This window comes from Lycorma delicatula, chromosome 11 (assembly GCF_047948215.1).
Source record: "Lycorma delicatula isolate Av1 chromosome 11, ASM4794821v1, whole genome shotgun sequence".
Lineage (NCBI taxonomy): Eukaryota > Metazoa > Arthropoda > Insecta > Hemiptera > Fulgoridae > Lycorma > Lycorma delicatula.
The window spans coordinates 10,501,204-10,528,717 of NC_134465.1; the positions used below are offsets into that span (position 1 = coordinate 10,501,204).

The window sequence follows — 27,514 nt, forward strand, 5'->3', positions numbered from 1 at the left end:
CAAAAAAAATTAAAAAACTTCTTCAAGTTGTTAATGTACAATAAAACATGACTTTTTAAAGCTAATTAAAACTTAATTAATTTTTATTTCAAAATTAATTATTTTAAAATAATTTTCATCACTATTTTTTTTTTTTTGTCTTCAGTCATTTGACTGGTTTGATACAGCTCTCCAAGATTCCTTATCTAGTGCTAGTCGTTTCATTTCAGTAAACCCTCTACATCCTACATCCCTAACAATTTGTTTTTCATATTCCAAACTTGGCCTGCCTACACAATTTTTTCCTTCTACTTGTCCTTCCAATATTAAAGCGACTATTCCAGGATGCCTTAGTATGTGGCCTATAAGTCTGTCTCTTCTTTTAACTATATTTATCCAAATGCTTCTTTCTTCATCTATTTGCCGCAATACCTCTTCATTTGTCACTTTATCCACCCATCTGATTTTTAACATTCTCCTATAGCACCACATTTCAAAAGCTTCTAATCTTTTCTTCTCAGATACTCCGATCGTCCAAGTTTCACTTCCATATAAAGCGACACTCCAAACATATACTTTCAAAAATCTTTTCCTGACATTTAAATTAATTTTTGATGTAAACAAATTATATTTCTTACTGAAGGCTCGTTTAGCTTGTGCTATTCGGCATTTTATATCCCTCCTGCTTCGTCCATCTTTAGTAATTCTACTTCCCAAATAACAAAATTCTTCTACCTCCATAATCTTTTCTCCTCCTATTTTCACATTCAGTGGTCCATCTTTGTTATTTCTACTACATTTTATTACTTTTGTTTTGTTCTTGTTTATTTTCATGTGATAGTTCTTGCATAGGACTTCATCTATGCCGTTCATTGTTTCTTCTAAATCCTTTTACTCTCGGCTAGAATTACTATATAATCAGCAAATCGTAGCATCTTTATCATTACTACTTTAATCGTTTCTAAGTTGACTTTATTAGTTGTGTTTGTATTTGTTACTCTTCATTTAATTCTTTTGTTTTGTAATATTGTAATATTATCTAGTTAAAATCTGTCATATTTTGATAAGTTTTATTTTACATAAACTTCAAAATTCTTATGTTTGTAATTATTTAAAATAGAACTATTTATTTTTTATCTTTCCACTTAAGGTATTTGTAAAAAAAAATTGATCAAGTATTGCATGAATTTTCTGGTTATGCTGGTCAAAAAGCAGTACCATAAAATTGTAAGAAATTTTAAAAAGTCTACAAATTTGTAAAAAAAAGATAGAAAATAAAAAAGTAAAAGATGTAAAAAAATAAAATCATAAAAAATTCTAAGAAATTGTAAAATAAAATAGCCTTAAAAAGTTATATGTTTTGCACAATTTTGTAGTATTTAAAACTTTTAATAATGTTAATATTCTCCAAAATTAGTTTTATAAACATTGAGATAAAAAAAACTAAAAAAAAAAAATTTGAATTTTTTAAAATTTGAGAGTAAAAGTATCAAGGATTTTTTTCTAATTGATTATGATGATTACCAAAAATAAGATTTATGCATAAAAATTTCCAAGTTTTGAATAAAATATATTTTAATTTTAGGGGCTTCCTTATTCTATGGGGAAAATTTAGGAGAAATTTATTTATAAAGTGATCCCTAAAAAAACAAAATTAATTTAAAAAAGAATTGTTTAATAATATTGAAAAAATAAAGTGTAACTTTTATGAACGTAATAAAAAAAATTGCTCCTCATTTTGGGTCAGAATATAATATAGGTGCCAAAAAGCTACTTTAATTTTAACATCCCTTAAAGTGATGAAGAAATATTAAAAAGTTTTAATTTTTAAAATTAAAAGAGTTAGAGCCAAAGAAAAATGTTTTTTTTAGAGGAGAGGAATAAATCTAAGAAAAAAATTTCTGAAAATATCCATAATATAAGATAAGCTGAACAAATTTTCTTAAATAAAATGTTCTCTAAATCTAACACTCCTTTCAATAAAGGCAAAAATAATTTTTAAAACATCTTTCGGTATTTTAGGTCCAGGGTCAATAATTTTAAAATTTTTTAGACACTTCTGGGTAGCTGTATGAATTAGAAAAAAAAGGTTTTTAAAAATACTTACCAAAGGGAGATAGAAAAAAGACAAAAAAACATATTTCAATTTTAAGAGGTGGGGATTAATTTTTTCTTTATAGGTGAAAGATTTGCTTTAATTAAGTTTTCTTTAATATGTTCCTGAAGAAGATCAAAATTGGGTTTTTCATGATATCCTTCAATACGTAAATGCATTTTGAAAAAAAATGAATACAATCAGTGCCCCATACATATATGAACCAAATTTGAAGAAAATCGATTCGATCAATCCTGAGATAGGGCCAAAAGCTCTGCAACACACATACATACAGATAAACATATGCTTGTTTTTTGGTCATCATGAACTAGTTGGACCCTAAAATGGTAAAAATTTGCAAAAAACCCAGTACACCATTTTTGACAACCATACTTTTTTTTCAACCTCCAGGACCGCCGTTAGGTATTGCTTCAGAGGATGAGATGAAGCACAATTTTTGTAGCGGTGAAAATGCCATGCCTGACTGGGATTTAAACCTGGGACCTCCGGATGAAAGGCTGAGACGCCACCAGTCACACCACAGAGGCTGGCTGACCACCATACTTATGATTACCATTCTTTCCCCTTTATGTAACTATTCTAGCTTAGGACTACCAGAATAACTTCCTCCAAAAAAAATCTCTTTTTTGTAACCTCTACAGAAAAAAACACTGAAAATGGTTCCTTTGGTGAAGGTAAGACTCAAACATAAAAAATAAGTTAAAAATAGAATAGTTATGAAAACACAAGAGATGCAGAAGGGAGTATTGGTTAAGTAGTATTTTAACAAAGAAATGTTGGAGGAAACATGTTGTTTATTAATGATATTTAATAAGAAGATACATTAATGAAAACAACATCTTGTAACTGCAGAATATATTATTTATTTATTAACTATATATTTTACAACTGAAAATAAATATTTAGTTGTGATAGCAATATTATTATAAATACAAATAAAATATGTGATTGTTGCTGTAACCTTGATCAAAATATTTTTATTAAACATCAATTTTTAATGTCCTTTTTTTTAAATAACCCAACAAACATGTCTTTCACGTTCATAGCCTGGAAAAAAGAAAAGAAGGTGAAATAACATAAAACTTAATATGAAAATAATATATTGCAGCTTAATTACTTATTTTCAACCACTTAATGTGCAGTACACTATATCTTTTTATTGTTTTGGTAAATAAAGTTCAAAAGAAAAAATGTATGGACCAAGACAAATCGTAGTAATTTTTATCTTTTTGTCTGATATTGATTATATAAAAGAAGGAAAGTATTTAATTGAATAAAAAACTCCCACCAGATTTTTATACTTCAGTGTATACTAAACAAGGTAAAAGTAATGTATCAAAAATCACCCTTTCTTTTGTTTGGTTTTTTGAACTCAAGGAGGTCACGAATTGTTGGAAGTACAAACCAAAGTGAAAATGGGTGTGTACATGCTGGCATCCATTTGGATTAGTTACTGTAGAACAGCTAGACCAAAAAATTTCAGATTATGTTTTTTATGATTCAATGATCTTCATAAAATTTAGATAGGTTCTCAAAAGAGTGGGAAAATAGAGGCAGATTAGAGGTTATATGTTGGTTGGAGCTGGAACTTAATGAAACTTTTATTCGTACAAGTTCTGAGCTCATTTAAAAAGTTGCAGATATTGTGGTTATAACATTTTTCTGAAAATGACTCTGAAATTAAAAAATAATAATTTTTATTACCTGTTTGATTGGACAATTAAATAACTGTTCATATTTATAACTGATGCTTGAATAATGTTTAAATGTTAAATTGTATAAATACACAAAGGTACAGCAGAGCCACTCTAGCAAGGCGCTGTTTCCTCTTCTTATAGCCATGCATCTAGTCCCCTCCACAAGCATCTTGATATAACTGCTCAACTATATATGTATTTCAAACTATTATTTCTGTCTAAGTCTAAGTTATAGTAAAAAATATATACTATAACCATATCAAAATTCTGTTTGTTTGTTTATATGTAAGTTTTCTCCTCTTAAAATAACAAGTATTTGTACGGACTAGAGGTTGAAATATTAGATTTAAAAAAAACCATTTGTTGGGGAAGTTTTTGCAATGCTGTTGATGTCTTCTATGGGGTTTTATCTCTTAGGAATAGTTTAATTTACAATCATGAAATGTAGTGAGCTATAACATACACTGGGCAATTGATTATTTTTATATTTTTAAAATTTGGATATGATGGCTAGGGGTGTAAATTGAGGGGCAACGGCTTGAAGTGGGAGCAATATTATGAATATTCTACTATGTATGTTTTTTATCTAATCAGATAATATCATCATTATACGTACAATTGAAAATTACAACACTGAAATAGCTTTAAAATTTTATCAATCAGATTAAAGGTAAATTTTTACCTTTAAAGTCTAATAAAGTATGCATGTTTATCAAAAAATAGAAAATTCACCAAGAGAATGATGGAGACTTGCTTATTTGCAGTTATAAACTATGTACATTAGCTCTACAAATACCTGCTGTGATGGGTTAGTCAAACTATTCTGAATTTAGAACTACCTGTATTAAAAACATTTTTAATTCCTTTTAAATAAAAAATTCTTTTATGATAAAATTTTTGAAGTTAATTGTGAAATGAATGTGAAGATCTTGAAAACATTTGAACTTTGGAAACTGGAATTCCATAAATTAAAAATAAATGTATTTAGTGAATAGACAAAGATGAAAAATTATTTATAATTTATAATATGCCAGTTATTTGAATCATAATAATAAGTGATAATTATAGTAAGTTTAATTTTTTGATTTGATTAACTTGAAAATGAGCAATTCATCTATAGCAGGAGTATGGAAAAAAAATTCACTGGAAATAGGTATAATGTGTCATACACTTATAAAATTATTTGTAAGTATAAATAAACAAGACATAGTAATGATACCATGCAATACAAAAAAACAAACAATATCTTACTGCCTTTTAAAATAAAATAAACTTGTAGATTTTTATTATCTGGCTTGACTATGCATTTTATGTACTTTTTTCCTGTATATTAGTTTTTTATGTTCAGTCAATGCATTATTTCCTAATTCATGAACTCCAGCTCTATGTTAGTAGGCTTCCCCCTATTAAGTTCACCACATAGTTTTACCTTTGCGTAGTTTTACCTGTGCTTATCTTTTAAATTTAACATAATTTTACCTCACATGAATTCTTTGAAGAAAGCTTTTCTAATTCTTAGATATAGATTAGAATTATTAAACGTTTAATTTTTCTATGTTGAAGCTCTTCTTGATTGTGTCAGTCTTAATTTTTACCTCACTTTTGTTTATTCTTTGTAATCTTACTCCCTAACAACAGAATTTTGTAACTTCTGGAATATTATGCTCATCAATTAATATTTAATTCTTCATTATTTTTCTTTTTGTCACATTTCATTACCTTTGTTTTAATTTTATTTGTTTTCAGACTGAATTTCACTCATAGTATTAAATTCATTCATTCAGAGTATTTTCTAACTCAATCTGCTAAGAATAATTTCAATTTTGAATGTTAATATGAATATGTTTATTTTTTGTCCTTAATTAGTTACTTCTTTCACAAATTTGGCTCTTGATTCCTGAATTGGTTTTTTATGTACAACTTTGAAAATTAATAGGGACAGGTTACATCCATGCCTCACTTACTGCCTTTATCATCTACTTATGACTCATGAGATTGCTTTTCTTTTTCTTCTATTTTTGTCATTGCTATCTGATTTTTAAACAATTTTATATGTCTTCTTTCCTATATTTTTGTCCAATTTGCCTTAAAATGTTAAAAAGTTTTGTTTTATTCTACATTATGAAATGTCTTCTTCAGATCTATAAATGCCATGTACATGTATTTATCCTTATTAAATCTGCCTTCTAAAATCAGTCTAAGAACCAGAATGCCTTCCCTTGTATTGAATTGATTTTTTATTCTGTTTAGGACTCTTTGTTTCCATGCTCTTCCTGAAACCAACCTGGTCTTAACTAGTATATCCCTTGCCATACATTATATTTGTTTGTAAATTATCCTAGTAAGAATATGCTCATAAGCATTTTAACATAAAAAACCCTTACAAATTTTTGGTTACGCTATTGTATTTAGTATTGTGACTGTTTATATGAACAATCTTTTCTATCTATCTTTTAGGAAAGTTTTGATTTTTGGGTAAAGTATAAGATACTTTAATTAGCCATACTTAATTAGTCTAGCCATTCTTAGACTGATCTTAGAAGGCAGGTTAATAAGAATAAATATACATATTTGCTCCTACTAATATATTGGTGTGCTGCCTTGTAACAATCTTTTAATTTGTTTACAACAGTAGAAAAGAAGCTAAATTGCCTTTTTTACGGACATGTTTTATATAATTTGCATGCATGCTTTAAAAATTGGTACTTCCAAGATTTATTTATACACACATAATTAGTATTACATATCAAAAGATATTAATTTGTTTACTATGGAATCATTACTTGATTACAATAACTTGATTTTTGGTTAGTATTAAAAATGATAATTAACTGTTTATAAACTAAAAGATCATTTTGAAAGTAATCTAACTTTTTTATATCTTTCGACAGTAGTTTATTATTGAGACTTGCATTAGAAAAAATTATACTTTATACTAGGTTATTACTACAATAATAAAATAAAGGAATATTTCTTTAGTGGCATTTATGTTAAACATATTCTAAAAAGATTCAAAAATTTCTCTTAATGTTTCATTATAAAGCATTCCATTTCCATACTTCCTTTTAGGTCAGTATTGTGGTGTCTGAAGAGAAGGTATGTTTGCAGTTGCAGCATGAGCTTTGTTGTTAAAAAAAGATTAAAAATAAAATAACAGGGCAAAAAACAGTATGGATTTGACTATCTCTACACACAAATAATAAAGGAACCTTTAAACGAACATACATAAAATTCATTTGACAAATTTAACTGTGGGACTTAAGATTTTATACGAAGAACAGGGAGAACATTAAACAAATTACACTGATAAACATAATTTCTGTTTCCTAACATGCAATATATAATTTTATTATGTTTTTTGATGCTGAAAACGAATATGAATTCAAAATCTTTCTATCACTCACCATTTTTGAAAAAGTTTTAAATTTTAATTAAAGGATTTTTTTCATTTTTCAACGTATAACTTAGTTAGCATTTTAAGTTCCTATATTGTATTTTATTAGCTCATTTCTTATTGTATAACTTTGTTAACATAATTTGTAAGCTATAAATAAACAATACTAGATAAAGAATTATATCATAGTCACATATTGTGACATCATATCTAATACTGAAGAGTGAGCCTTCATGAACAAGATTAATCATGTCTGTGCAGGTCAAAACATGTAGCTGAAAACACAGCTGTGTTGTTTGTATTAAGCACTGGATTTAGGAATGAATTAATTTTGTTCAGTCTTATTGCTGTCTTAAGTTTGTTAACAGTGCAGTGTCATAATGCCTCGAAATTGTATAAATGATGTGGATGCCTTTTGTTATGTATGTGGTGAGTTTACCATAAAATTAAATAGAAAAAACGTTACACCTTTAAATAAAAAACATATTATTTGTACTTTCAGTGTAAAATTGGTGACCAGGATAACATGTGAGCTCCTCATACAGTATGCACTAATTGTTGTGTATATTTAAGAGGGTGGCTGAAAGGTACACAGAAGGCTTTGCCATTTGGTGTACCTATGGTTTGGTTTGATCTAAAGGATCATATGTAACCTTCAGCAGATCCCTACTAGAGGTTATAATTTTGGTCATCCAGAACTTTCTTTAGATTATGTATTGAGAATCTTTTCTGTGAATGGTGGAGTTCAAAAAGAAAATATATAAATATAATATTCATTATTCCAGTAAAAATGCTGACTATTACAGATATATTAAGTAGATCAAGAAGTTTTAAAACCCTACCTTATCAAAAATAAATGTTCATATACATGTCTGTTTACATATTACATATACATAAACATAAACATTAATATTGTAGTATTTCCAAGATAGAAAAGTTATGCTATTTATGCAATAAAATTACAGAAGATTTTTGAAGTACAAGTAAAATGAACTTTTTTCAGCAAGTAAGTTTACAGATGTGAATAATTTGCATGCAATTTAGACTGTAAATAATACATTGAGATTAAAAGAATACTACAGAAAAAAAGAAAAACATAGATTGGTGACAAGAGAAAATAGATCAAATACTTACCATTGGAGAATTTTTGAGAGCACATTTGATGTACTTGTATAGCAATTCAGAATTTATACCAGAAACTGAAAAAAAGTGATAATAAGAACTTGTAAATAAGAGTATAACATCTACATTAGCAATTAATTTATTGAGAATATTATTATTAGATGAATAGTAAAAGGCGTATGATGTAGAATGATGCTCTAGACAGTAAGCATTGCTCTCAGCACTTTTGCCCCAATTTCTGTAAATTCTGTTCCTTAAATTCAACTGTAACCCATGCTAGATCTCTACATACAAAAACAAAGACTACAGTTTAAATTTTATCTTATGGAAGAGGAAGTGAACTATGTGGGTATTAAATTTAGTTAATATAAAGACTGGGATCAAATATTACAAAAATTGCATATTTTATACAACATAAATACTGTATAAAATTATGCTTCATCGTCATTACTGAGATGAAGCAAAAATATTTGCCAGGGAAAACTTTGCCCTAGTATCACAATTCAGGTTGTTTAAACCTGATTTAACTTTTCTGGAATGTCTTAGAACATTTCACTGTTATTTGGAAATGACAGTCAATGTTTAAAAATAAATTCACAATGCAGAATTCTGTGACAGTAAAAGAAATCGTGGACATCACCTGTATTTCTCTTCCTTCTCCAGTGAAGAGATTTTTACTTTTCTTGAAGAGTGAATGCTACTCAAAACCTTCTACCTGCTACTTGAAAAAAGTAAATATACCAAGTCACAAGAATCTCTATAATACGCGTACAAGACCCACATAGACAATATAAGATGCCTACTACCTTTGCTGAAATCTGTTTTTTCACTCTTGGAATCATTTGATGGTTCCTTTAAATTTTTTTCAAAATAAAAAGAATTAAATTACTTTAATTTTGCAGATAATCAAATAATAAAACGAAAAGCAATGAAAAATTGAAATAACTTATGTTTATGATAAATAATTGAGAAAGAAATTAAAATAAACAAAATTAACCAAATTTTAATCAAATTCATATGAATAATTTTTAATAAAATCAATTTTTTCATTTTACATTTTCAAGAAAAACAATGAATTTTTTAAAAATAATTTTGTTATACAAAAATGAACAATTAAAAATATTATACAAATTATAAAACATTACTTTTTATTAATTTAGCTTTGAAAGTTTTGAAGTTGTGTTTATAGTGCAAATGCAGCTGTTATATTTCAGCAGTTGTAAAGACAGCAACAGAATTTACACTTTTAATTCCCTGTCTCTTTATATTATAATTTACATAAGGTATAAATTAAAACTTATAATTTACGTATTATCATTCAAGAAATCTACTTCAAGTAAAGTTTTTAGACATTAATGAAGAAGTAGATAAAAAATTTTAACATACTTCCTGATAATGCATTACAGTCCACAGTAAGATAATTAAATTGATTGTTTAGCCTTTGCAAGGAAATTAATTTTATATTTCTGTTCTGTATTTTTAAAAATATTTTATTAATTTATAAAATATTTTATGACTGGCTGTAATTACTAATATTTATAAACTTTTTAAGTTCATATTAACAGGTTCATAGAGTATCAACAAAAACTTACCACCTTTACATGCTGGAACTACTTTAGTCTTATATTCTTTTATCAATTCACCAAATTTTGGTTCAAGAGCATTCACAATATACTCATGTTCAGCTATGTTATACTGGCCATCTTCTTTAATCTGTAAGAAAAAAATTAATGCATAAATTTAACTTTAATAATACTATTACAAAATATAATAATAATCCACATATGGTTAAAAAATCTCAATTATTATTTAATGAATGATAGCAAATTATTTTTTATTGCTATTCAACATATTAAGATGAGAGTTTTTCAATAGAAAATAATAAAATTCTTCCTATTACAAGAAAATATAATATTTACTAAAAATATTTTAAGTATAAAATATTATTTATTTATTTTTTCATTTAATAAATGAAAAATATAAATTTTTTCTTTAAGATAAACATTTTTTTCTTTAAAGTTAAAAATTTGTTATTTTTAACTTTGAAAATTAATAGCAATGATTGAACAAATAATTACAAAAATCTAGTTCCTCTGCACATGGAAAAGTGGGCTGTATTTAAATATTAATATAAATGACATATCCTTTGAATCCTACTTCTAAGAAGGGATCTAAAACGATTATTTCTAATATTGTATGTAATATTTGTCTATATTCTTGTATCAGTGACTTGTTATACATCTAGCTTACTTAATATATTGGATTATATATTATTGGGCAAACCAAATATAGTAAGTTTGAATGTGATTGAATAAAGTGTAATCCCTTTCATTACAGATTTTTTGGTATTAGGGTTTACATAAAAAATTCTAGGATTGCTAGAAATTTTGTTTCTGAAAAATGGTTTGTTCATAGTAGATAATTACCAGTAAATCAATGAACATTCTTTTCAAAATTGTATAACAGGTATATTGCATAGCATTACCTGTACGGTAGCATATTCAATACTTTTTTGAATATGGAAAAAACAGCAGAAGATCACTAAAGAAAAGTGATTTTGAGTGTCCTTAAAAACAGATTAATGAAAGAAAGCAATCCATTATCTTTCTTTCAAGCTATTTAAGCAATCCCAGTATTGATTAACTTCTTAGAAGTAGTTGTTTACTGTTTTCAACAAATACAGGATTTTTATGCTGCATTCTGTCATTATAAGCTTTTTATTAATTTAGCTTTGACATTTTTAAAAATAGTATGTTTATTATACAAATGCAGTTGTTATATTGCAGCAGTTGTAAAGCCAGTTACAGAATTAAAACTTAATTTCATCAGTCTCTTTTATATTACTATTTAAGTAAGATATAAAGTAAAACTTATAATTTATGAACTGCAATTTCAAGTAATCTGGCTCCAAGTAAAGTATTTGGACACTGATAAAGAAGTAGATGAGAAATTTTAACATACTTCCTGACAGTGGATTACAGTGCACACTAAGAAAATTAAAATGAGTGTATAATCTTAGCAAGAAAATTAATTTCATAATTCTGTTCCCTATTTTTTGAAATATTTTATTAATTTCATATGACTGGCTGTAATTACTTATGAACTACTGAAGTTAATTTTGAAAGCAATTTGTCTCATCCATATTTAAGACTGGATATAACTAAACAGTGCCATTAAGAAAAGAGTAATTAAAGTAAACCAAGAATATGGGATTTCATTACAAACAAAATAATTTCTCTTCATTTTGTTCTGCTGATACATATTATTTGAGACAGATTTGGTAGGGACTGCCTTAACAGAACAATTTTTATAATAGCTGATTGACATTACTGCTAACCCACTGTTTCTTTTGTTATTACAGTATATAATATAATACAAAAAAAATCTAACAATATAATTAAAGACTTACCAAATTAGTTTTCTTTGATACACACAATATATATTCCTAAAATAAAATAAAAATAAAACAATTATTTGGAAATAAAAATAAAACCAAGTATAAAAAATATAAATAATCATAATTAAAAGAGGTATGCATTAATGTATAAGTGGATACAATGTAAGAAAGAAAATTAACCAAAAGTTAATTATTATATTTCACAAGTCATCTAAAAGTAGATAAAAAGTATTGATCATTGATTATATCTAATTATCTCGAGATAAACTCTTCCACAATGTTGTAGTTTCTGAAGGAATTTCATCACCCATTGCATGTAGGTAAAAAGGAAGATGAGGTAGATGAATGATAAATGAAAAGGTGATAGACCTTGCTGAAAATTAAATCTTAAAACATCTGAATTATAACCACTATATTGATTGTCAAATCATTTTTATTGTAATTAAATCACGGGTAGCACAGTTAAAATAGAATAATGCTAATTTTTTATCATAATACTAAATGCACATTTTTTTGAATTATTTTAATTATTAAATTTTTTGTTAACCACTTTTAACTCTTAAAACATTTTTACTTATAAGCATTTTTTTATTATGTTTAAATGTGACTGTGTACTTTTCATAATTTAAAAATTATTATTACTTTGCAAATTGTTAATTATTTTGTAACACATGGTAATTCATTAACTGTATCAACATTAAAAAAAGATATCACATATTTTTTTTTATCCACATATTATTCACACATTTTTTTTTTTTTAGATAGGCCTTCAAGTACTGCATCATTCCATGTAGTTTATTTCTTATTCTTCCAAAAGTCCTTCAAACTTTTGAACTGTTTAGCTCTTCTTTCTTCAGTCCATTCTCCTCTGCTGAGTTTTTTCTTTGCACCTACTGGAACCTTTAATTCAAAAATTTTCTTTCAGTAATCCATTTTGATCAAGACAGTCATTTTCTGTAATGCTGAACTTTTTAAATTTTTCTTTCATCTATTTAACATAACCTTGACCTTAACCTTTAACTTGTATAATCAGAGTGCCTTGACCTTTATGATTCCAGAGCTTATTGAAATTTTGTTTGTTTAGCCTTGACTAGTTCATTCAAATCATGTTTCCGTAGAATTTTAGTTGTAGTTTTCTTATTGTTACTTCCAGGTCTTCAATTTTATTGCATATCTCTTTATTTGATCTGAATTTGAGGACTTCTTGTGTTCTTCTTGGACCATAAATTCCTCTTAACATTCTTCTTTTTATTTTGAGTAGATTTTGTATTCCAGTTTATTTGTAATTTCCATGGCGTACAAGATGGCTGGTTTTACAACTATGCTACAAAGCCTTAATTTTGCATTTGTAGAAAGGTTTTATTGTAGATATTTTTTAAGTAAAAGTTTAGTTGTTCTATTTGTGTTTTTTGGTCATCATTATTTCGGAATCATTAGTTTATCTGTTCCGTTTCTACTAATTATTTCTCCCAGATATTTAAAATGGTCCATGATATTTTATTTCAAATTAAATAAAATAAAAACCATTCATTTTTATTTTTCATGCCAGTAGCCAATTCTTACAATTAGTGCATTAATTATTCTTTTTCTTTATTCCAGACACAAATTTATTAAATAAGGATGAGTTTTTATAATGGAATTTCTTCTTTTTTTCATTTAATGATGTTCTGAAGAAAACATTAACCACAGTCACCATGGTACAACCATATGTTAATTTTACAAGATAACATTTTTCTAGGAAGGAACTAATTACTTCAGACCATAACTCTAGAATTAATATATTTCACCAGGTTTAGCTAAGTTCTGGATAATATCCACTTTTAGCAATGATGATATACAAAATGGTTGTGTATTCTAATTACATATACACTCATGTAATGTAGTTTTTGAAGATTTGCTGAATGGAAGATCTTTTCAAAATATTCTCCTGGTTGTTCATAAACTACTGTTTAATTGTTGATGATATGAATTATAGAGCTGGTTCCTTTATGATTAAGAAAGTTGTTTGGCATGAATTTGTAAAATTTATATATTTTTTTAATTTTTTGATTTTGTCTATTTTAGTGGGTTTACATATTTCAAGTTGAAGTAGATGTATAAATTATAAATAAAAGAAAATACATTTTAAACGAACTAAACTATGCAAATTCCTCTTTGAGAACTTACAACATTTATAATAATGGTAGCAATAGTGTTAACTGCAGCTCATTATTGTCATTCAGATCTTCATTATAAAAAAATAACCATTACAAAACAATACTAATTAAAATAAGACAATTCTACTTCAATTATGTAATAAAAAAAGCCACCTAGGAACTACAGACACTTGACATGGTGGTGAATCTTGATATTTTTTTGATCTTGAGAGCTAGACCAGTAGGAGTTAATTACTGATAGACCTTCCAAGCCATACAGGTCAAAAAGTAGGATTCAGACTAAGAAGTATTCCAAAATATCAATTATGTCAGGCTGAGCAAGCCAGTGGTGTAATAAACTTGCTTTCAAACATTTAGATAATCCTCAGAACTGCACAGGGAAAATAGATAAACCACCCAAGAAATTTCAAAAGTTTAGAACTGGAGTACTGAATATTTTAAGTTTAATCTGAAAATTTGAGGAGACTACATGGAAAATGAAGAGATGGCATAAGGAAATAGGTGGAAAGTAAGGCTAGTAATTAGGAGGAAATAGAGAGGGAGAGTTTGTGTCTGGACATAGAGCACTGGAAAGGCTTAGTCAACAACCAGACCCAACAAACTGGAAAGAGGATCAGATATGAACAAATGAACAAAAAAAAAGATTTCAAATGTTTATAATGAAAGCCATGTCTTAAATCTTAAACCAACCTGAGATTCAGGAGTTGAAAAAACTATAGAAATTAAAATATAAAACAAAATTATTATGAACAACAAAATTATTTACCTTACAAACATCAAACTTTGGATCATCATCACCATCAAACATAACCATACATTCTCCTGAAAACAAAAAATTGTTTATTTAATTTTTTCAATCAGAAAATATGACAGAAAAACTCTACATACAGGATTTGATTAATGATATAAAAAATAAATACTGATGAAGAATATATTTTTAATTTCCAAGATTATTAATTTTTGCTATGTTTTTTTGTTCATGTCAATACTAGTGAAAATTGTGTAAAAATTAATTTTTATTAGTTTTGAATTTTAATTAGTTTTTATTTTTCATTAAAATTATTTTTTAATACTAAACCAAATCAGATTTATTAATTGTAATCTTTTTAAAACTTAATTCCCAATAATTTCAGACACTTTTGTGGTAGTATTTAGATTTATTTACAAGTGCTGCTGTTCTCTACTTGGTATCAACTAATGTTGTTATTTGTTAAGCTAGGAAGATATGTATTTGGAATATAGTTGAAACGTTTGTTAGAATTGATTTGTACTTATTCATTAAATACATACAGTTACTGTGTGTAGTATATTTCATAATGTTTGAAGTGATATTTTAACTGTAATTATAATTTTTGGGTAATTGTAGAATTCTTCTAAATATTTGTGTATTTATGACTGACAAACATCTAAGATATGGAACCCCCAACAATAATAAATGAATGAATACAATTCAAATCTAACAGTTTTTTTGCCAAATTCTAGTTATATACATTCTCAATTTTAAAAAAACTGCCAACTACAGCAATCGGCTGATTTGAAAATGAGAACAGCTGTCACTGAAGATGGCTGTAAAAGTGAGTTCAAATATTTTGATGAGAGTTTTTAAAATTATTTTTAATAAATTTGGTTTGATTTGTCATAAAAATAAATATTTCTATTAATTTTTCTAAATAACAAAGAAGTTCATATTACAATTTACTAACTTTTTACAACATCAAAGTGCTTTCAATCACTTTTGCAGTCTTCCTTGATGACATAAAAATGCTGTTTAATATTTTATCTATTTATTTTTTTAATACATAATATATTTCCTAAACCGATCAAAAACACCAGTTACAACATCAGCTGGAATAATAGTGTAAAACAGTATTTTAATAATTATTTTGATGAACTGTATGTAAAGAGTCTGTTAATGTGTAAATTTAGTTTTATTTTTAATTAAAAAAAAAGGTTTTTCTCTGTTGTCATGAACAATGGAATTAATTATTTTCATGTCCCATAATAGTTACATGAAGTGCTGATTATATTTACTGACAGGCAGTACTTTGACCTTGGCATCTATTCTGTCCACCCAATTACTCTCATATTATTACATTTGTTATTTTGGTAATAGCTTAACTAAAGTACAAGAGAACCTTGCAACATGCTTGGTACCATTCCCTTTGTCATTTTTATGCATCCTTTTTCCTATTTTCATTAAGACAATATCATGATTTTTGCAGGTAACTTTTTCATTCAGAAAATGATTTTTCTAGGCTTATCCATATTTTATATAAAAATAAAACTAAACAAAAAAATGATTAAATAAAATTAAAAAAATTGAAAATAATGAGATTGATTTTTAAAAAACCCACTGAAAAGTAAAAAGTTGATCTTTTTTAATTTTTCTTTAAATTTCAGCTTTTTGAACCTACATCAAATTAAAATTAAACAAAACAACTATTAATAACTTAATAATCGATAATTTAATGACAATTTCAAAATTAAACAGAAAACTGAAAAAAAATCATGTTTTATTTCTTTTTACAGCATTTTTAAGTTGGTTTTATTAATTTTTTAAAAATAATTTAATGTACTTGAGAAATTATGGTGACTGAGTGTTTCTTATTTATTAAGAAGTTAATACTTCTGAAAAAAAAAATTTTCATGAAAATAGATCCTTCAATAGTATGATTCTTCAGATCATAATAAAATGTTTGTATTAAAATTCTTAAAAGTAAGAAACATTCTTATAACTGATAATAATTTACTTCATTTACCTGGCCTTTTTTGTTTTTAAAAGTCTCAGGTTTACAAAAGAATACATATTTTCAAATGGAATAGATGCTATGAGGGAGGTAGCAAGGAATACTATGAAGATGCTGACAGAAACACGTTTTGAAAAATATTAAAAGCATCATAATGTTGTAGTGATGAGGAAGAGAGTATAGAGGGATGGAAAAATTATGTTTATGAACCATATAAATTACATTTTCCTAAAATAATATTTAATTACTTTTCCCAAATTATATTATCAATTAATCAGTTCTATTAGTCATTTGAACATACTCGTACTTTTAAAATATTAAAGTAAATAGTATGTTTGTACAGTCATCTTAGTACAATGGATCTAATTATTATAAGCAAGTCTTACCAATGTCAAAGTTTTTTCCTGAATCTTCAAATTCTTTTTTACACTGAAATGCTTTATTAAAGTAGTTGGTTAGTACTTTTGAGAATGCATCTTCTTCATTCTTATTTTCCTAGAATAAATATAAAGTGAATATTTAAATTTACATAATATTTATAAAAAACAAAATTTAAGTTTAAATTCTCCACTAAAACAATACTATAATTTGGTTTTATTTTACAAGTATGAGTAAAAAATTCCTACACTTTTCATTCTATAATTTATTTACACAAAGGTAGCGATTCAACATGCACATCATTTTTCTACATAACCACCTCACTTGTCAATGTACTTTGTCCAGCGGGACACAAGGTTGCATATTCCTTTCAAAAGGTAGATTAATAGTTAGTTGCTAAGCCATTTTTGCACTGTTTTCTGCAAGTCTAAGTCTTGCAGCCCAAACAGATAAAAAAACTTAGAAGGTGCATGATCTGGGCTGTAGGGAAGGTGTTCTAGTACCTTAAAAATAAACTTTTTGATGGTTTGAATAGTGTAGCAAGCCGTGTGCAGGCGGGCATTGTCATACTACAACAATAATTTCTTTGACAGTAGACCTAGGCATTTGTTGCGAATTGCTTGCTTCAGCTTGTTTTTCAACATTTCACTGTAACTTGCACTGTTGATTGAAGCCCCCCTTTCCAAGAAGTCTTCCAGTGTAGCCCTTTTGCATCCCAAAAAATGGTTCTCATAACCTTTCCTTCTGATGGTTCAGTCTTGAATTTTTTCTTCATCAGAGATCCCAGGTGTTTCTACTCCATATTCTGGCGTTTCAATTCTGGTTTATAGTGATGAAGCCACGTTTTATCACCAATGACTACTTTGCTCAAAAAATGTGTTGCCTTCCTTGTTGAAGCAATTGAGTAAGCATTGGTATATATCAAGAAGTTTGAGCTTGTGTTCTGCAGTAAGCTGTCTTGGTATCCATCGTGCACAGACTTCACGAAAGGTGAGCTCATTGTGAATGATTTGATGGGCAGAACCATGAATGGTGTTTAAAGAAGATGCTACCTCACTGATGGTAACTGGTTTATTCGCCAGAACCATCTCTTGAGCTTGCTGAATCTTGTCATTCTTGGGGCAGGTTGATGGGTGTTTTGCTTCCTCTTCGAGTGTTAAATTCGCCCAGCCACTTTTAAACTTCTCAGTTCACGAATAAACACTTTTACGTGATAAAGGGAACTATCCCCATATTGTGATAAAAGTGTACAATGAATTTCAGCCATTTTTACACACTCTGACTAGAATAATTGGATCACTGTTCATTCTCCCTACTTTATGCAAACTGCTAGCAGAATGGACAAGTTTACACTGCAATAGCTGTGGGGGGGAGGGAACTTACGCTACTGGAATCAAATTTCACACATGTGACCGCAGTCATACCAACTCTAAGCACGTATGCACAGAAGGCAGTATGACAACCTTGAAGGTGTGTTAAAAAAGTCAATAGTGTTGGTAATTTTTGACTCGCCCATGAAATTGCTATAGATTTTTAAGAAGGATTTTAACTGTACTAGCATTTTAAATATCAATGAAATAGAATATTTAACACAAACATGTCACAGAGACTTCCTACTAGTCAATCTTTCTTCTTATCTGTAAAAAAATCAAATGCAGAATGTAATAGTAATTTATATGATTGTTATAACAAAACGTTCATAGAATTTGCTCATTCCTGCTTAGGTAGATTTTTGGAATTGATAAACTGTTGTTAAGGTTGTAACTGATGCAGGCTTAAATTAAAATTCTTATTGGTTAAACTGATAATGAGAAAGAAGAGATTATGAATAAGGAAAAGGCGTGGATGGTGAGAAAGAATGACTTGTCAGAGAGATTAGGGTAATTTACTGTCTTGTTCAGATCCCTAAACATAATTACTAAAGAACCAACTATCAGAAAGTAATAGAATTTCCTCAGTACATTCTTAGTACAGTATGTAGGATAATTGAATTAACCTATATCTTTTTCTTTCCTAGTATGCTGATTACTATTTTTACTGAAATGAATTTTGGTGTTTCAGACAATAGTAATAAATCTGTTTTAAAAATTTACCTCATAAGCTAGTGCATGAGAATATGTTATGTATATTTTGTAGCATATTAAAAATACCCTTCCTGATTGGGATTTCAACTCAGAACCTTCTGGATGAAAAACTGAGATAATTACAGGCTGCCACAGAAGTCAGAAATAAGTAATAAAATTATTGATCTATTTTTTCTCAAAAAATTATACAAATCTGGCATGCAACATTGAAAAAATTCAAATGAAATTGCAAGCACATTGAAAATTCAAATTTATTAAATGATAACAATTTTGAAATTTTCATACGTCATCAATTTTAATAAGTTGGATTTTGCTGCAATTTTTTATATCTTATGACTTAATTTTATAATCTTCAGGTCAGCTTCATTTTATTTATTATATACTGTAGATCCAGAAAAATAATTTAGGCAATTCTGAATCATGATTGGGTGGTTTGATGGGAGTGAATTTTGAATACCTAAATTTTAGCTGTCAACTTACTAAATCTTAATTTTTAAATTATTTATTTATTTCTCATATAGTGCACAGAAGTGTCCAAAATATTAAAACTAAATATTCAAACATTTATAATAGCAGAATATTTATACAGTTATGATTACAAATTTCAGCATAGCTGCAAATTGACAACCAGTTTTTTCAGCCATTCAACTCTAGGTGGGGTAGTACAATATACATCTTATGGATCTCCCTTGTATGCTCGCTGTGGACAGTACTTAATTAGATATGCAACAGTTTGAAGAGGCTCACCACACTCACAACCAGCTATAGTGACATATCCCATTTATTCAAAAAGTAATAATGTCTACTATTTCCAGTTCTTATGCGATTAAGTCTTCACCACAATTGTCTTGGCAGGCTAAAGCTCAGCACTTGCATATGGACCGCCTTTATCCACTGGCTGAGGTCCAGGTCTTTTTGCTTGGAAGTTGATAGTTTCAACTGCTTCCTTCCACTCTTCCCTCCATCCATGATCAAGTGTATTAGTAGTGTAGTTGCATTCTTTTTAATGGATTGTCATCTTCAATGTATTAATTGTAGATTTCTTGACATTCCTCATTCCAGCCTGGGATGAACGATCTCTAAAAACTCCATGGAATATTCCTTTTGGCAGCACTGATATTGACTCTAACGAATCTGTTACAATTTCTCATACATGGCTGTATCCATCATTTGTTGTTATCAAGATCCTGAGCATATTTGTTCCAATTTGTCTTGCAAAGTTCCACTTTATTCTTGGATTTTTAAATTTTAAGTAGGCAGAATTGCTCAGCACTGGACAACTCTGGCTACTAAGGGCTTTGTCCTTGTAAGACTATACTTAGAGGAAAATTAAGTGGGGTATTAAGGTATGTAAGTTGGCACATAAAAAATTATGTAAAAAAAATATTTACTCTTCGAGTAAAATATTGAGACATGGGACTCATAGTGACTGTATGTTCCCACTCCCTTGACCAATTATAACGAACACTAAATGGTATCAATTACTCATATTCAGAAGTTATCATGAAAATCGATTAATCCAATCAGAAGGTATAAAGTAAAACAACAACTGACAGGAAAAGGAAGAAAATAGGCTTATCATCTCCCATCACTGAATGAAATCACCCAAATACATAACAAAAGTGACATACTAATTTAATGGAATCATCTAATTAATACAAGAATGCCACTTTGAGTCTTGAAACTGCAAAAAAAAGTTTTATTTGCCTGCACCCTTTTATGGAGGTATGAATAAAATTAAATATTATCGTAAAATATATTAGCTGCGTAACAGGAATTAAATTACGTGAAACAATTTACCTATTCTTTGATTAAAATTTTGAAATAGGAACTGTGATGAGAGCAGTTTTACTGTATAATGTTGGCTTATATTAGCATCTAAAAACCACAATTGTCAATGCCAAAAAGTTTATAATAAAAAACTAAAATAAAATAAAAACACTAGTAAAATTTAATTTTTATTCAGTTTTAATTTGTTAATTTTGACATTAATAATTAACGGTATTTTCAGATTTGTATTATCACTGAGTTCTTTCAAAATATAACAGATGTAATTTCACATTAGATTACAAATATAGCTAATGTGTATTATACTTATTACATAAGTCAATAATATTATGTCAGTACGTATTTACTGGTCATCATGATTGAACATGATTTGACATTTTAAAAATTATTAACCACTTTCAAATTACACTGAAATTATTTTTCTAGAATATAATTTTGAAGGTAATTTTATAACTTTTTTTAATGACATTACAAGTGGCAATAAGTTGTTGGTACTACATTGAAATAGTTAGGAAATTCCTTTGTACATAGTCAAAAAATGGATTTGATCAAAAGAACTTCTGTTTAATTCAGAATTTTAAAAAATCACATGAAAAACCCAAATAAATTGAGTTTTTTCTTTATACATAAAATTATTATCTTGACTTTGTTATAGACAAGCCATTAAAATAAAGAATGTACTGCTAATTAGATCTTTTAGAAAAACAAATTTATATCATTTGATAATGTTATAAATATCATTAGCTGTATATAATTTTTGATAATTTAATTATAATTTGCTTAACATTCCTTAAATGTGAGTGTATTGTGTGTGTGTGTGTGTGTGTGTGTGTGTATATATATATATATATAGTTCAGCCCTAAATATGCACAATCATCCTCAAGATAAACAAGTAATCCATACTAAACTTAGTAAAGAAATGATGAGTAAAATGACTTCCTATTATCTTCTTTAATGATACAAATAAATACTTTCTTCTATCAACATACAAAGCTCACCAAAATATTCTAATACACAGACCTACAAGTGACAACTTCTGTCTATTCAACAAAGAACTGGTAAATAGAATCAACATAATTACTTTCACTAAAATGTTAGATACATTTTCACTATTACTATTAATTATATATGTGTGTTGAGTGCCAACTGTCATAACTGTTCTAAATGGTCTGTTTAATTAAGAAAAATAAGGAATAAAGTGATTTACAATTGCCGTTTTTTACTAAACTTACTTACATTTTACTAAACTTGTAATACTACTACAACCAACATAACAAACAGAATGAAATGTAGGTAATATTTAGCCCTGTAAGTGGTGACATATACAGACTGTGCTCCAGGGATTGGCTGATAAAATCTGCCATCTATGACAGATGCCTCCTGTATCTTAAATGCCAATGCCAGACAATCTAATTTAGATTTAAACATTAAAACTTCAACAAATTAAAATTATATCTATACATGAGTGTGTGTGTGTTTGGCTTGTTTGCAGTATATAAAACTTACACATGTATGAAAAATTAAAAACTGGAGAAAACTTACGCAGTTTATTCCTGTAACACAGAGTAATAAGGCTGTAACATATAAATACAAGATTTGAGACATTTTTACAATTATAATGGCACAAATACAAACAGGTAATATTCCAATATGAAAAATCTTTCCATATATATATATACTACTTCAATAAGTGCAAAAACTAATGAAGACAATCATACTCGTACATCAAAGGCCACTAATATAATTATTGTGATTATCTAAAGTTAACAATAACTTCAGTGAATGTCTATTGTCCTGATAATAAAACATATGGAATATTTTATTAAAAAAAATATTATATTTTTAAAATAATTATTTTTGTTTTCTGTAATCAATCAGTTTTATACACATATACATATATAATTATATCTAGAAAAATAAAGGATCTTGATAATTCAATATATATTAAAACTGAAGATTATATTTCAAATATTATTAAAAAAAAATAAAATTACTCTGTTTTAATTATTATATTTATAATCTAGATAAGTTTAACATGAAAATTCAATAAAAATGAATATAATGTATCCATGAGCTATGTATGTTTTTCTATTTAGATTTTAAAGATAAATAAATAATGCTTGTATAATGAAAATATAAAATATTATGAAATGAAGGGCAACTTCAAAGTATAGGATGTTCATAAAGTCATAAAACCAAAGTTTAAAATTTATTTATTAAAGTTGTAAAGAGAAATGATAAAAAAATTACTATTTATAACAATTTAATCTTATATGCACATTTTGATTAAGTAATCATCAGAAGCTACAGAGAATTAAAAAAAAAAAGTTATATTAAAAAAAACCTATGAAACCTTGAATAAAAACAAATTTCTACAAATATTTATAAAAATAATAAATATCACCCTTCTAACCCTCAGTAGAAGAATTTATAAAACCAGATATGAATAGTGTTTTTTAATATTCCATAAGTATTGTTGGTCTTTGTCACCTCTTTTGTTTACAGTTGTGACAAATGAGATACATGAACAAGTAAAAAATAAATATAACAAGGAGGAAATGAGAGTTTGCCTACTTGTTGATGACAGTACAATAGTAGGAGAAAATGAGGAACAAGTAAAGGATCAAATTAATGAATGGGATAAGGACTTTAGAGAGTGGGGAATGCAAATTAGTAAAGAAAAAATGAAGAGGGTTATTAAGCACCAGGAGTTGGGAAGACCATATTAATGTTCATAGAAGTAGTAGAATCATTTAAATATTTAGATAGTGAAGTAACAAAGGATGGAAAAGCAAATAGATTAATAAATAAGAAAATACAGTTAGCTGGGGGATTTTTATCAGAATATGTGAAGCCTACAGTGGAAGAAGTAAATACTCATGAGTTGTAAAGAAATTATATAAAATACCTACGTATACCTATTTTTCTGTACGGGACAGACACATGAATTTTAAACTAGGCTAAAGAGAGTAAGGTATAGGCTTGTGAAATGAAATTCCTAAGATGTATGGTGAAAAAAAAAACAAGAAGGCTAGAGTACAGAATGATGTCAGTTGAAAAATACTTAGGGTTTAAAGATTTCAGAAAACAATAAAAGATATTGGATTATGTGGTCTGGCTATCTGTTTAAACGGCCAAACCATTTGAACAGAATGGACGAAAGAAGAGTAGCTAAGGATTTTTTTAGAAATACCAAAAAAGTGACCAAATGGTATAATAACTAGGAAGAGATGAAAGACAAGATAATGGAACACGTAATTAAAGAAGGCCATGATGTTGAAGTTTTTAATGAAGAGATGTGGATGGACATAAGATGATGGCAGCAGCTGGCCTGGCCCAGAAGTAAATGGATGTGGGAATGGAAAAGTATTGGTTTTTTCTTGTTTCATTTCATTTATCTGCTTTAGGTTTTATATATATATATTTTGTTATCATCTACTTTTCATCATCTACTGATGATGATTATCAAAGGATCAAAATAAGCTTCAAGTTTTAAATTTTTATTTTCCTCTTCACAATTAATTATATTTAAGAAAATCTTAAAGAGTTGTACTGCATATCGTTTATGGTTAAAATAACAATTAAATTATTTGATACTGTAAGCTAAACAGACAAGATTTTCAAATTTAAATAACTTTTCTCCAACATCTTCCAACAAAATTTAACAGATTTATTTTACAAAAATTGTCAAAATATTCCTGCACTGATGTAGGAAATATTTTCCTTAAACATTTTTTTTTTCAACTTATTCAGTGTGTATGGATTGTTCTTTTGTTTTTTAGTTGACTCAATAAATAAATATCTGATTTCAAGAGGCCTAGGGAACATGGGGACCATAGCCCATGAGAGATGACAGCTACCAAATGAATCCACAATTCAACAAAGTTGAATTGGTAGCATGCTATATAGTATCATTTTGTTTTAATCATCATAACTTCTTATAAGTTTCTAATAGAGCTAAAAAATTCATCATTGAATTATGTTTATAATTTAAGCTTGTTTTTTGTAGTTTTATAAGAGCACTGAGAAAAAACCCAATCTTTTGGAAAGTTTCCTAAATGATTATTGTAGAGAGTGTAACTATGAAAAATCAGCTACAATGCCTTTTTCTTAAAATGTCTTATAAAAAACAAAATAAAAATTTATAATATAAAATATGAACAGCATAAGATTTTGCAGTAAATATAAATTAGATTATCATAATTTATTTTTTTAAGCTTCCATTAAGGACTCAAAAAAGTGAATAACTATTTAATGTTTTATGCAAAAAAGATCTAACCTCCCTAGAAATTTCTTAAAAATAATCTCCTTTTACATTGACATTAAAAGTGCTTTTCAGGGATTTATTTATATTTATTGATTATTGGATTGGGTGGTCTAGCTATACAGAAAAGCACTTCACAAATTAAGCTTGCTGTGTAGCCACCAGACAAAAAATAGAATCCCCATGTCAAGTCACAAGCAGGTCTCATATCAGATAACACTGCAGATGAATGTAATCTTTAGGTCCTGACATCCTCAGAATGGAGAACCTAGCAGTCAGACTTGCACCTATAGAACTGATAATGCACAAAAAAGAATAAAAATGAAATAGAGGTAATTTTTTTTTAGCAAAAAAATATATAATCTACAGTAGCTAGGGTAATTTACCATTATTCCCTGGTTCATCCGACAACATTTCATTCCTGATCCCAATTTCAAAATTTTGTTTGTTTATTTCTGCCTTTACTTCCAACATCTAAAAATAATAATTTTAAAAAAGTTCAAAGGATAAAAGATAAACTGTAAAAAATTTAAAAGAATTCTTACATAATATCTTTTGAAAGATTTTGCTTGAATAATTTTTTAAAAGTAGTATTAAGTTTACTATTTTGGTCTGAATCTGTTTTTACAATTTCACTTACATTGTATGTTAAGTGCCCTAGCCTAACCTAAGATTGTAGGTAACCAGAAAAAGGCACCATCATTCTTAACAGTGTCAATTATCAGGAACAACAGTCAGCATATGCTACTTTTACTATGGAAAGTTAAGAAATGAACGAAGTAGATAATTACTGCCTTCTTCATGCAGTAAAACATCAATTTGCAATTTGCCAACCCTATTGAAAATCAGGTGATATTCAAATGAGTAATACATTCACTTTAATTAATCGCAGGGAATGGCTGTATAATAAAAACCATTACTCACTACATTAAGACAATTCTGACTTTAAAATCTTTTACCGTAAAATGCTTTATACGTGTTAAAGTCAAAAGAATGACTGGGACAGGTAGTGTAAAGTTATAAATTAATGAAGGTTATTCATAATTTCTGAGATAAACAATACATTATATATGTTGTTTGAAAAAATGATTTCACCTATTTAAAATAAAATATTTTCTTAATTTTTCTGGAAACAACTTTGAGGTATGAAATAAAGTTATTTAAGTTAATATAAAACTGGTTGGGAAGAAACCTTCCAATTCTAATTGTTATTATGAAGGGTGTTATTAAGATCTACACTCATCTACAAATCTATAACGGGAGTAGTATAAAACAGCACCGTCCCATGTTCGGGTCAAAGGGCGGTGCAAGAAGTTGTTTTTATACATGTGTGGGCGTTTGTAAAAGGCTAATGTGGGCGTATGTGCGTCTGTAAAATAAAAATAAATAGAAAAGAAAAAATCAATTCTGTATCAATGTTTTACGATTTAATTAATTAATATTTAGAAGTAATATAAATATAGCTGTAAATAACATTAATATTTTATGATATATTTATTTTTTTAATCCGAGAAGATAAACAGAACACTGCTCTCAAAAAAAGGAGGGTGGATGAAAACATATTATACTGTTATAAGGTAATACAATAATAAAGGAATCGTGTTAAGTCCGCTTAGCTCATTGTAAAGACGCTGGTTGACGCCGACGCTTTAGCCGACGAATGACAGTCTACTCTCGGCTCGATCAGGAGTGCATTAAGAATAGGAACACGAACACCATTTCCCTGGGCGTTCTCTTATTTCAGGTCGAACCATAAAAGGCGTCGGGCAAGTTGCCTAGCTTACGTCATCTTATGTATTAACCGTCCTGAAAATATCATTCAGATTAAACTAAAAATAAAATAGACAACGTTGTAACTCTAAGAGAATTTGAACTATTCTCTTCATATTGTCAGACCAAATTCGTACTTCATAGTTTGTTGTTTTTCCTCTACTTTATAAATCTTTTAAGCGATCATCTAATACTGCATATCAAATGTACACTGAAATAAAAAAATCTAAGATTATTATTAAAAAAAAAATAAGTAAGTTCTAAAAATAACACTTTTTTGATTCATTGAGGTGGCACAGATTAATTTATAAATTCAATCTAAGAACGTTAATAAAATAAAAGTGGTACAAGACTTTTCTTAAAATTTTTTTTTTTTCCAAAACTATTTCTACAATTTACTATTCCTTTTATGAAAAACTGAGAAAACAATCAAAGCCCAGTACTGAACAACATTAAACGGCATCTAGTTTAATATTTATTACATGTTTACGAGAAGCAAAAGTGAATTTGTATAAAATCTTGCTGAATTTATAGGATAATAAAATTTAATGATTGTTCTCGTTATTCAATAATTTTTATTTGTAAAAAATTAATAACATTTTACCATTGGTTTTTCTTTAG

The 27,514-nt window shown here is 27.6% G+C and overlaps 1 protein-coding gene across 1 annotated transcript; it reads right to left on the reverse strand.

Moving 5' to 3' along the window:
- Positions 1 to 2,935: 2,935 nt before the first annotated feature.
- On the reverse strand, positions 2,936 to 22,546 carry LOC142332031 (uncharacterized). The gene is made up of 7 exons (XM_075378125.1): positions 22,402 to 22,546; positions 16,995 to 17,103; positions 14,628 to 14,683; positions 11,718 to 11,753; positions 9,901 to 10,021; positions 8,321 to 8,385; positions 2,936 to 3,142 (listed from the first exon to the last, which is right to left on the reverse strand). Exons 1-7 carry the CDS (start codon positions 22,462 to 22,464, stop codon positions 3,083 to 3,085), a joined length of 510 nt encoding a protein of 169 aa, XP_075234240.1. The 5' UTR covers positions 22,465 to 22,546; the 3' UTR covers positions 2,936 to 3,082.
- Between the last annotated feature and the right edge of the window lie 4,968 nt (positions 22,547 to 27,514).

Bases quoted from the DNA above. Each gene is read 5' to 3' on its own strand.
- LOC142332031 (XM_075378125.1), bottom strand. From the start codon at position 22,464: ATGTCTCAAATCTTGTATTTATATGTTACAGCCTTATTACTCTGTGTT. The intron at 10,022-11,717 runs GTAAGTCTTTAA...TTTTTCTTACAG, and splicing joins TATCAAAGAAAACTAATTTG to ATTAAAGAAGATGGCCAGTA. The intron at 3,143-8,320 runs GTAAGTATTTGA...TCTTTTTTCCAG, and splicing joins CTCTCAAAAATTCTCCAATG to GCTATGAACGTGAAAGACAT.